Genomic DNA, 12671 nt, shown 5'->3' on the forward strand with positions numbered 1-12671 from the left:
TGCTTCCATCTTTTTGCTATTGTGAGCAGTGCTGCAATTAACATGGGTGTGCATATATCTATTCGTGTGACAGCTCTTGTTTCTCTAGGATATATTCCAAGGAGTGGGATAGCTGGATCGTATGGTACTTCTATTTCTAGCTTTTTAAGGAAGTGCCAAATGGATTTCCAAAGTGGTTGTACCATGTTACATTCCCACCAATAGTGTATAAGTGTTCCAGGCCTTTCTTCTTTCTCTGTCTTAGTCTAGAAGCTCCCTTGAAACCTGTCCACCATGGGTGACCCTGCTGGTATTTGAAATACTGGAGGTATAACTTCCAGGATTACAATAACACACAAACCACCAGAGTATGAAAGACAGACAGACAGATGGTGGTCAATCCCCAGGGGATGAGGACACAAACATCTCTGACGGGGGAGGAGAGTCATTATTCTGTCTACCACACCGATGGTGAGAAAATGCTGGGATCTCAAGAGTCGGACAGACGGTTGTGAGAGAGAAAACAAAATGAAAGAGGTGGAGAAGAAGGAAAGCAGTGGCGGCCGTCAGGGATTTGCCAAACAATGGTGCTACCAGCACTGTTAACCAGATAGCCATCAGGTACCAGATAAGACGACAGTTCACTTTTGGTCACACCCTTTCGCTTCAGTGTTAACCTACTCTTTCGCTTCAGTGTTAACCTTTGTTCAGTAAGCTCCGCCATTTTATGGGGAGAGATCGGCTTTCCTGAAAGGCACTTCCTCCCTGCGGAGCCTCACATACCCTCTAGCCATGCTGGCATGGGGCCAGTGCCATTGTCAATGCCAGTATCAGTCTGTGAAAATCATCCACGTTCAGAGCCTGTGGCTCGGGATCCTGAAGAAAATCTTCACGGTGGGCACCTTAGTCTACATCTGTTGAGTCTGGTGCAGAGTGCCTGCCTGAGGGCTACACAGCCTGCCCTCACCCTCCATCTTTCCTCCTCTGCTCCCTCCACAATCCTCCTCTTCAGCCAGACATCCTGGGAGTGCTCCTTAAAGAGCTCTGGCTTCTCTCTCATAAGCTCCCACCCAGCTTCCCTCTCTCCATCTCTATCTCACCCATCCTAAGAGCCCAGGTAAATTCCCAACTCCTTCTGGCCCCTGCTGGCTCCAGGGACCAGTGGTTTTGCTTCTTCAGAATGCAGAGAATTACAGCTTCTTGGAGGTGAATGGTCCTAGGGCTTAGGGATACTGCCAGCTCCCCTTTGCTCCCTCTTTTTTCTTTGACACAGCTATGATGCACTTCAAGTCTTAAAATTACATGCTCATTATTACACAAAGACAGGTTTTCTGATCATGAGAGGGTTGGATTCCACATGGTACATTCTGGAATAAATTTGAGATCAGAATTGAGCTCCCCAAACGGTGTGTCAAACTGACCCAGTGTTATTTTGGGAGAATATTGCAATACCCAACATAAATAGACATTGCACCCAGCATGTATGTGTTGCAGAATCAGAGGAAATATATTATTGAACAAGTATTTTCCTATATGTCTGTGGAATTATATATTTAATAACTCTGTCTCTTATATGCTGGCTGGATCTCAAATCTCTATCTATAGCCCCAGCATCTTTCTTGATGAGCTTTCTTTTTTATTGACTGTTACAGATATTCCAAAATGTATTGAGAATAAATAATAAACACTTATGTACCATCATCCAACTTCAGAAATAAAGTGAACCCAGCTTCAGTTCCCTACAAACCCCTTCTTCATCTCATTCCCTTTCTTTTCCACTTATAAACACCACCCTTGTCTGTTTTTCTATTTCTACAACATATGCCTGTATCTGTAAATACATATATTTTCCTTTTTAAAAAATTGAGGTGAAATTCACATAACATAAAAGTAACCATTTTAAAGTAGACAATTCAGTGGCACATAACACACTCACAATGTTATGCAACCGCTACCGCTCTCTAGTTCCAAAACATTGCCATCACATCAAAATAAAGCCCATACCCCTTAAGCTGTTACTCCAGTTCTCCCCTCCTTCCAGCCCCTGGCAACCACCAATCTGCTTTCTGTCTCTATGGATTTGCCTATTCTGGATATTTCATATAAATGGAATAATAAAACCGTTATCATAAAACCATAAAAATTTGATCTTTCGTATCTAGTTTCTTTGACTTAGCACAATGTTCTGAGGTTCACCCACGTTGCATTGTAGCATGTATCAGAACTTCGTTTCTCTTTATGGCTGAATAATATTCTGTTGTGTGGCTAGACCACAGTTTGTTCATCCATTTACCTGTTGATGGACACTTGGGTTATTTCCACTGTTTGGCTATTGTGAGTAGTGCTGTAGTGAACACTGGTGTAGGAGAGCTGCAGTTTTGAAGGCTCCCTGAGTGATTCCACTGTGTAGCCAAGTCTTGACCTTGTCTTGGCTTCTCAAGGTCAGCTCAAAGAGGGCAGCCACTGGCTTTCACTTCCTAACACCACTCAGGAGCTGGGCAGAGAGAAGGGACTAAATAAAGCTATGCTGAATGAGTAAACAAGGCATTTAAAATTAACCGTTTTTTAATTATTCAGGGCAGTGGGAGACAGCGAAAGCAGACAAATGGAAATCTAACAGGTTTCAAACTCAATTTTTTTTTTTAGCTTTCTCCCTCTGTTTCCCTCCCCTATCATGATAATTTGGATTCATGTTATGGAGAAGGTATTAACAGCTAGTGAACTGATCAAAAGGCAGGAAGCCAGAGGCAGAGCCATGGCATGCGTGAACAAGTACGGCACAGTGGTTAAGAGGTCTCTGGGGTAAGGTAGATTGAATGTGGACTTCAGTTCTGCTTATCTGTGTGATCTCGGCCAAGTTCCTTGACTTCTCTAGGCCCATTCCCTCAGCTACAAAAGGGGAAGATTAAAGGAAATGATCTATGTAAAGTCCTTGGTACATAGTATAGTTGTTAGTTGCCAAGGAGTCGATTCTGACTCATGGTGACCCCGTGTGTACAAAGTAGAACAGCTCCACAGAGTTTTCAAGGCTGTGACCTTTCAGAAGCAGACCCCCAGGTCTGTTTCCCAAAGTGCCTCCGAGTGCGTTCGAACTACCAACCTTTTGGCTAGTAGTCGAGTGCTTAACCAACTAAGTTAAGTAAGTGTTCAATAGATAGTAGCTGCTATTATCGATATTACTTATAAACTAGGTGAGTGTTCCTGGAAAGCAGGTGGCTGACCCACCAGGCATACCCTTAGACAGGAAAATGCTGACGTGTTAATGAGCCCCAGGACAAAGGTGGTGGACTGACCTGGATGCTGGTACTGGAGAAGCTGTCTCCTGTGAATTAAGGTCCCTATTAGGCAATATTAGAGGCTGAGATTGGGGGCAGCAGTTTCTACATACTGAGTGCTTACTATGTGCTAGATACTGTGCTAAGGAGTTTGCATCCATACCTCATTTAATCTTCCCAGCAACCCTATGAAGTAGGTATGACTATTTTTCCCATTTTACAGATGGGGAAAGTGAGTCATACAGAAGTTAAGTCACTTGCCCAAAGTCACCCAGCAGAGCTAGGATTTGAAAGGAGGCAGCCTCTGAAATCTGCATCCAAAACCACTGCACCATGCCTCCCTCAACAAAACCATCGGTGCTTTTCTGTGTCTGCCATTTTAGCTTTGCTTTGTGGAGTGACAGGCTATACCAAAAGAAGGAGCCTGTCATCAGCTCTGTGCACACCAAGGTGAAGGGGACAGCAGAGGTAAAAGAGGAAATTATGGAGAATGGAGTCCAGAAGACAGTGTGGAACATCTTTGACACTGCAGATTACACCTTCCCTTTGCAGGTGAGCATCTGTCCACATTCTGATCACTGTCACTGGGGCCTTAGGCTCCCTCCAGAAAGGAGAGTTGGTTGGCCCTACTTAAACAGCCCTATGAAAATCCCAACTGAGAAAACCTAAAATTGCAAAACTAGGTCAGATCCAGCAGCCTGAAGACGGGATGATTCGTTGCTTTATCAAATCCTACAGGGTTTCTCAAAATAGCAGCGTGTCCTGGTGCATTTCAAACAGTCTGATTCACTCACACTTGGTTTATACACGGCTTTTTAGAAGCAGGGCCATCAAGTCAGCAAGGTCTGTCCAGACTCAGAAGGGCAAGGAACTTTCTACCCAAAGAGTACCAGCCCTTCTATATTGTGTATGTGGCATTTTATCAACAAAAATGTTTCCTTGAGACCAATTCAAACTTGAGTATTTCATCTGCACAAAGAAAGGATGCAGATGACTAAGAGGGAAGAGGTGTGGACGGCAGAGAAAGGGCTTGCGACACACAGTCTAAATTTCCGAGAAGAGAAAATCAAAGCAGAATTATCAAACGGGACATAAAACGGGGGTTGAGAACAGTAAAGGTAACGATCAGATGGGGGAAGGGAGGGACCAAAGGGCACATCTACAGCCCCGAGTTGGAAGGTGTTGCAAAGCTGCAAAACCCAAGCTGCTGCGCTTGTTTCTCACTGTAGGTCATAAACGCCTCCAGCTGTTTCCCAGGTGGTGGGATGCCCTAATGCCCTTCAATTAAAGTCATGGATAATCTGAACAGTGCTCAGATGAAGCCCACACTCCCCCACCTCCGCCTCCTCAGGTCCCTGGAGTTTCTTCAATTTAATGGGATTTTACTGTGTCAAAAAAATGAAAAGGCTGCTTTTGAGACTGGCATGGAAAACGAATACTCAGTTTGAATGTTCCTCAGCTCAGCAGGGAGGCTCATCCAGCTTTGATATATTAAGCCCTTTGGCATATTCTGAGTTGTTCAGAGACCCTGAAGCTTAGAAGAGTGGGAAGGCTTGCCCCCGGGCGCTCAGCTTGTCGGGTTATTATGCTTACGTGGTTCTGTTCTAAAGGCCTCGCATTTTCCTGCTTGTTTCCTTTTTCTTTGCAGGGCAACTCCTTCTTTCTGATGACAAACTTTCTCAAGACTGAAGGCCAAGTTCAGGGGCTTTGTCCTGAGGTAAGGAGTGGACCAGGAGTGGTTGGACGGGTGATGAAAGTTCCCGGAGGTGGCAAGGGGTAAAGGAAATGGAAATTGGGGCCCAAGGTATACTGGAGGCCACAAATATTTACTAAGCCTTTTTTTGTGGGGTTGGCACTGGGCTGGGTAGATAAAGGAGAGGACACAGCAGCGCTCTCCACAGCCACCAGATTCCAGCTGTCCCCTCGGTCTCCAGCTGGAGGCCTGCTCCTTCTATCTCTCACTCCATATGCAGCTCATGACAGCAGTGATTCTGGGCGTTTGCACAGTATTTCACAACTTTAGGAGGATAACAGCATTTCCAGCCCCGTTTTACAGATCAGAACACAGGCTCAGAGAGGTTAAGTGATTTCCCCAAGGGCACACAGCTTGCTGGAGGCAGAGCCAGAGTTAGAAGGCTGGTGTCTTCATTCACAGCATTTCCTACTGTGATCCACTGTGAACTGTCTGCAGGGCCAGTTCTGGGAAGCACTGCAAAGCAGCTCAAGTTTGCCTTTCATTTCTTAAGAGTTCTGGCCTCCACAGCAAATGCAAATCCTCCATGTTGTCTCTTCTCACCCTCCATACAGCGTTTCTAGCTTGGCTTTGCCCTCTTCATACTCCTGCTCTGCCTCTACCTCTTTCTGGAATATTCTTCCTCATCAAAATGTGTTTGATGTTCTGTGCCTTCACAGTCCTGCTCTCTGCTTTTAAAGACGATAGCTAGCCACTGTAAGTAGGTGTTATAAGTTGATTTGTGTCCTCCAAAAAGATATGATCAAGTCCTAATCGCACCCCTACCCTGTCAATGGGACCTTATTTGGAAATAGTGTCTTTGCAGATATAATTAGTTAACATGAGGTCATATTGGAGTTGCTGTTGTCAGTTGCCATCATTTGGCTCCAACTCAAACCAAAAAACCAAACCTGTTCCCATAGAGTCAATTCCAACTCATAGCGACCCTGCAGAAACCCATAGGGTTTCCAAGGAGCAGCTGGTGGATTCAAACTGCTGGCCTTTTGGTTAGCAGCCGAGCTCTTAACCACTAAGCCACCAGGGCTCCATGGCTCTGACTTAGGGTGACTTTATTTGTAACAGAACAAAATGCTGCCCAGTCCTGCATCACCTTCATGATCGTTGGTATGTTTGAGTCCATTCTTGTGACTTTTGGGTAGTGCCTTCCAACCCAGGAGGCTCACCTTCCAGGACTATATCGGACAGTATTCTGCTGTGATCCACAGGGTTTTCACTGGCTGATTTTTGGAAATAGATCACCAGGTCTTTCCTCCTAGTCCATCTTAGTCTGGAAGCTCTGCTGAAACCTGTTGAGCATCTTAGTAACACACAAGCCTCCACTGACAGATGGGTGGTGGCGTGCATGAGGTGCCCCAGACAAGAATGGAAGCTGGGTCTCCCACACAGAAGGCAGGATTCTACCACTGAACCACCACTGCCCCCTCAGTGACCAAACCCCTTCTTGTCATAACTCACTTAGTCTTCACTGCCACCACAGAAGACAGATCTGTGCATCCTCCTGTTATACAGATAAGGAGACTGAAGTTCAGAGAGGGGAAGTGTCTTGGCCAAGGTCACTCAGCCAGAGAATAGCACAGCTATTGCCAAACCCAGGTGTGCCTGCATCCAAGACCTGGGTCCCCCCCCGCGTCTCTCTCTGTAAAAGCCACAAACCGCATAGAGGATAAGGAGCTGAGGCTTCTTTGACGCCTATGCCAATTTCTGGTTTCCCCAAGACTGGCCATAAGCCTGCTGCCAAGGAAACAGGAAGTCAAATATGCATAAACCAAGTTCTTTTGATTCTCTTTCCCTAATTCTGCCCTTCAGCCTGAGAGCCGGCTGCCCTCATTTTCTCGGGCCAGAAGCCAGTATTGGCTGGAGTCCTTTATTTCCAATTTCCTGCTGAGCCCTCGTGCCTGTCTTTATCATTCCACCTGCTCCCTGAAAGTGTCCCTGGCTTCCTTGGCATCCACTTTTTAAATGTTTATTTGTTTTTATTTTTTTATTGAGATATAATTCATATGCCATAAGAGTCACCACTTTATACAATTCACTTGTTTTTAGTAACTTCACAGAGCTGTGCAACCATCATTACTATCTAATTCCAGACCATGTTCATCACCCCAAGAAGATGCCCAATACCCATTAGTGGTCACTCCCCACTCCCCCTGCCCCCATCCCCAGGAAAAGACCAATCTACTTCCTGTCTCTACAGATTTGCCTCATATAAGTGGACATTTCATATCAATGGAATCGTACAATATGTGGCCTTTTGTGACTGGCATCTTTCACTTAGCACATGTTTTCAAGGTTCATCTATGTTGTAGCGTTTATCAGGACTTCATTTCTGTTTACGGCTGAATAATATTCCATCGTGTGAATACACCATGTTTTGTTTATTCACTCGTCTGGTGATGGACATTGGGTTGTTTCCACTTGTTGGCTATCGTGAATAGTGCCGCCGTGAACACTGTGTGCAGGTTCCTGAGTGGACACAGCCACCGCCTGTAAGTGTCTTAGTGCTGCCTTTGCTTGCTCCCCATCGTCCCATCTCTCCCATAGTACCCCACCCGCAGGACACTCTGCTCCAGTGACCGGAACTGTAAAAAAGGATGGATGGACCCGCAGAGCAAAGGTACATTCTGTCTCTTTTCCTGAGACCCTGGGGTGGGATGGACTGGCATCATGGCGACATTCGTGATGCCCACTTCAGTTCTTTAGTTGTCTGGCATTCAGCCTCCTTCCGCCACCACCACGCCACAGGCAAGTTGGAGTCTGCGTGTGCCTCGGCTCTGTCCCCAGAGGCCCACTGCTGACCATGAACCTGACTCCCAATCCCCAGTGAGGGGAACTCTTGAGAGCCCAGCAGAATTAGCAGGCTCAGGGTTCTAATTGGCAGAAACATTCAGATGGCCCATAGCACCATCTGATTACTCTAAACTGTTCCTCTAAGTTATCCCCAAAGGTTAAGGAGCATGAACTTGTACCCCAGGGCCCCTGGGGGCAATTCCCATAGCAACCCGCAGAATTTCCATTTTGTGTCTTGTATTTTAACTTACAAAGGCACGTGAAGGTGCGTTCGATTCCATAATATAAGTGTTTGAGCTGATACAGAAGTAATTTTAACATTATTTACTATTTAATTAACTTTACTCCCTGAAATCTGTTCGTACCACTGAGGCTCCAGGAAGATCCGCTATGTTTATTCTGTGACTCTGTACATCCCTGGAATGTGCTGTGGACCCTAGGGGTACTCCGATGCCCATTTGAGAAGCCAAGTTCTAGTCTATCTATATCAAGCAAGATAATATACCTATTCAGTTCCCTCTCAGGCAACTTTTTTATTAAAAAAAAAAAAAATACACAGTCTTTCTGTGCTCTAACTTTTAAAAAAAATTTTTTGTAGCAATATATATATAAAGGTAGCCATTTTAACCATGTTTAAGTGGACAATTAAGTAGCATGAAGTACATTCACCATGTTGTGCAATCATTACCACTATTTATTTCCAAAACTTTTCATCCCTCCAAACAGAACTCTGTACCCCTTAAGCAGTAACTCCCCATTTCCCCCTCCACCCCAACCATTAGTCTATTTGTAGCCACTAGTCTACTTTCTGTCTCTATGACTTTGTCTGTTCTAGATATTTCATATAAGAGGAATCATACAACATATGACATTTCATGTCTGGCTTATTTCACTTAGCATCGTGTTTTCAAGGTTCATCCATGTCATAGCACGTATCAGGACTTCACTCATTTTCATGGCTCAATAATTGTGTTTATCCATTCATTTATAGATGGATATTTAGATTATTTCCACCTTTTCACTACTGCGAATAGTGCCGCAATGAGCACTGGCGTACAGGTACCTGTCTGAGTCCCTGCTTTCAATTCTTTTGGATCTCTTTGCTCCTTTTTTGAAAATCTTAGCGTTGTTTTGCCTGTTTGATTTACGTTACGTACGTTTGTGGTTAGGATGCGGTTTCATGGAACCTGAAACTGTTTTCCTTGAGAAGCATAAATAGTCTCACTCAGGTTGATTTATCTCATATACATTTGTGCTTAGGAGTTTTTCATGGATGAGTTAATGATTTGCCTCCTGGGGAATTTCTTCTCCATGGTTCTTTCACTTTGGTGGTCCTACCACCCCTTGATTCCACAGGAGTCCAGACTGGAAAGTGTGTACAGTACAAAGGGAACCAGAAGACCTGTGAAGTCTCTGCCTGGTGCCCTGTCGAGGCAGTGGAAGAAGCCCCCCGGTGAGTTGCATGGTGGGGACAGATGCGGTGGCCCTCAGCAGAAGTTCTTGCCAGGGGCTGCTCAGGGCTTTCCCTTTTCAGTGCAATCCTGCAAAGTCCTCGGTCGTCCTGGCTTGGTGACCCCCACACCAGGCACACTGCTTGGCACAAAGCTGGTGGTGACTGGTAGGGCCGTGCTGGTTGTGAAACTACTGAAATAACTCTCTACCAGCTGGTAAATAGCTACTACCCTGAGTACCCACGGGCAGAAACTGTCTCAGAGAACACAACGGCAAATGTATTTCAGCAGAAAGTAGTTACAAGGACTTGGACTCAAATCCTCGTTCTGACACTTTCTTTCTGTTTGACTTTGGGCAAGTGACTTAACCTCTCTGAGCTTCCGTTTCCTCATCTGTAAAATGATGATAATAATTACACCGACCTCACTGGGCTATTATGAGGATTAAATGAGATGATGCTTGTACAACACCTATCAAGTGAGCCCAGTGCCTGGCTCATAGTAACCCCTCAATAACACTCAGACACACGCACACACACACATGCACACACTCATACACACACACACAGATGCTCTGCTCCTAGAAGTGTGGTGGTTCTAGGCCTGCACTGATCAATAGAACTTTCTGCAATGATGGAAATGTGCTGTCCAATATGGTAGCCTCTAGCTACATATGGTTATTAAGCGCTTGAAATGTGGCCACTGCAACTGAGAAACGGAATTTTTAATTTAACTTAATTAAATAGCCATGCATGCCAAGTGGCTACCATAAAGGATAGCACAGTGCTAGACCAATGTGACTCAGGGCCACTCCATCAGCATCTGCGGGCAAAGGGAAGAATGCCCCAAACTGGCTTTCTAGAAGGCTCAGGCAAAAGTCCCCAATGTCAGGGTGGGTGCACTAGGCAGCGTCACTAGCCCTCAATCATTAAAGACATCACCCAGGTTTATTTCTAGCTCAGGGAAGGAATTGTCACAGAAGGGATTGTTCAGGGCCTGGGAAGTCCAGGGCTGGACGGGACATCAACCTACCCTGGTAGTCCCTGGTTCAAGGCACTCCCTTTGATTGGTTGTGGCTTTCAGTTCTGGCTCTGCCACCACCTGTACCTCCAATGTGCTGGTCCCTGAGCTACATTTTTCACATGATCTTGGGCAAGCAACTCCCTGAGCTTTAGTTTCCTCATATATCATATAGAGGGGACTCAATAAGATAATGTATTTAATCATTCATTCAACACAACCATTAGCACCTAGTAAGTGTTGGATATGCATTTCACATGAACTACGTGCAAGAGACTCTGCTAAGTCTTATGTAAAAGCCAAGAAAACCCAGGTATGGAGCAGACCTGAAGGCTCCTGCAGTCTAATAGAGGAGATAATATATGTACACAGGGAGCTGTAACTCAAGACAAAAAGTTATAAGTATGATGAGAGAGAGATACAGGGCTGTGATCCTTAAAATTACAGGATCCTGTAGTTTTCTGATTCTTTGAGTGTTGCCCAGAAGTGTGGGGTTTAGAATATGCTATGGGCACTGAGTCTGGCACATTGCAGATGCCTGTCAGAAGTTTTTGCTAGTGCAGGAATTCAACTTAAACTTGCCTCACAAAAAAACAGGGTATTATTTTGACTCTTGTAAATTAGGAATCTAAACGTACTGGTTTCAAGCAAGGTTTGATCCAGGATTCAAATGCTGTCATCAAGATTCGCATTCTCTAACTCTCTGCTGTTCTTTCTTCCATTTTGGCTCTTCTCACACCATAGTCCTAGGGAACTCCAGGTTTACTACTAACAATCCCAGCAGGAAATGAGAGTTTCTCTTTCCCAGTAGTTCCCACAGAAGACCTGGAATGGTCTCATTGGCCTGAGTCATGGTGACCATCTACAACCCAATCACTGCAGCCAGGGCCTGGGTCACCTGCCCACCAAGGAGCTGTAGGGTGGGTAGGAGATGGAGTCATTCCCACCCAACTCTCTGGACTGACAGTGGAAGAGATGGCCTCCCCAAAGGCAGAAAATTGAGGCACTATTACCAGAAGGAGCCTCGGTGGCACAGTGGTTAAGAGCTATGGCTGCTAACCAAAAGGTCAGCAGTTCAAACCTACTAGCTTCTCCTTGGAAACCCTATGCAACAGTTCTACTCTGTCCTATAGGGTCACTATGAGTCGGAATCGACTTGATGGCAATGAGTTACCTGGTTAGTTATTACCAGAAGGGGGAATGGATGCTGGACAGGCAAAAATTACACTGTTCCCCACAGCTACATCCCAAATAGAGTCAAAGTGTAAGGTTCTGAAAGTCCTGGAATAAAAGGCAGACCATTCTTGGTTCCTCTTTCCAAATACCCTCCACCCTTTCCTGGTGCTACTCCCAATATGTATCTGCCACCTACTCAGCCAGGCAACAGGGTACCAGTTGTCTCTCTTTATCCATAGCTGATTCTCTGCATCTTTAATAAACTGTCAACTCATAAGGATAAAATCCTTGACTGTCTTGTTCATCATTACATCCCCAGTGTGCAGCACTGTAACCAGTATGTGCTGAATGAATGAATGCACAGATGGTTGGTTGGCTGGATGGACCTTCCTGTAATCTAGAATTTTCACTACTCTAACTCATGAGGAAATTACACACTACTCAGAACCTCCACAAAAGGACTGATTTAGTCAACTATATAAGGATCCTGGTGGCGCAACAGTTAAGCACTTGGCTGCTAACCAAAAGGTTGGTAGTTCAAACCCACCAGCCATTCTTGGGAGAAAAGACTTGGCAATCTGCTCCTGTAAAGATCTCAGCCTAGGAAACCCTATGGGGCAGTTCTACTCTGTCCTACAGAGTCACTAGGAGTAGGAATCAACTCATGGTATACAACAATAACATAGTGATTTAGTCAGTCTGTGTGTTGTGTGGCCCTATGCTAACAGCTAGGGATGCCAAAATAAGAAATTATTGTCCTAGCCCTGCAGGAGCTCCAAGCCTTTTGGGAAAGACACAAACAAGGTGTGGTGGAGTTGACTTGTTCCAGTTCTGAGCCAATTATGCTCATCCCTTCCCAACTCTGGAGCCCTGGTGGCACAGTGGTTAAGAGCTCAGCTGCTAACCAAAAGGTTGGCAGTTTGAATTCACCAGCGGCTCCTTGGAAATCCTATGGGGCAGTTCTACTCTGTCCTATAGGGTCGCTGTGAGTCGGAATTGACTCAATGGCAATGGGTTTGGCTTCTTTTTAGTTTTTCCAACTCTGAGTTCAGTGACGTCCAGTTGGTAGCTTGAAACCAGTCAAGGTAGGAATAGTTACATTTCAATAATTAGCAAATGCTGTAATACAGGGCTTTACTTTTTTTCCTGGAGAGCTAGTTGTTAAGAACTTACCAACACACCACTGCACACACATAAACATACCATTATGTCAGTGTGTGAGAAGTGTGA

General features: G+C 45.2%; 1 protein-coding gene across 1 annotated transcript in view; it reads left to right on the forward strand.

Moving 5' to 3' along the window:
* Positions 1–12665, forward strand: part of LOC101347347 (P2X purinoceptor 7) — a 30469-nt gene extending 17804 nt beyond the window's left edge. The window contains exons 2-5 of the mRNA XM_023733822.1: positions 3638–3806; positions 4903–4971; positions 7549–7621; positions 9151–12665. Of these exons, the coding sequence (XP_023589590.1) occupies positions 3638–3806; positions 4903–4971; positions 7549–7621; positions 9151–9251 (412 nt within the window). The 3' untranslated portion in view covers positions 9252–12665. The remainder of the gene's footprint in view (positions 1–3637; positions 3807–4902; positions 4972–7548; positions 7622–9150) is intronic.
* The last annotated feature ends 6 nt before the right edge of the window (positions 12666–12671 follow it).

The sequence above is a fragment of the Trichechus manatus genome, unplaced genomic scaffold (genome assembly GCF_000243295.1).
Source record: "Trichechus manatus latirostris isolate Lorelei unplaced genomic scaffold, TriManLat1.0 scaffold00061, whole genome shotgun sequence".
NCBI lineage: Eukaryota > Metazoa > Chordata > Mammalia > Sirenia > Trichechidae > Trichechus > Trichechus manatus.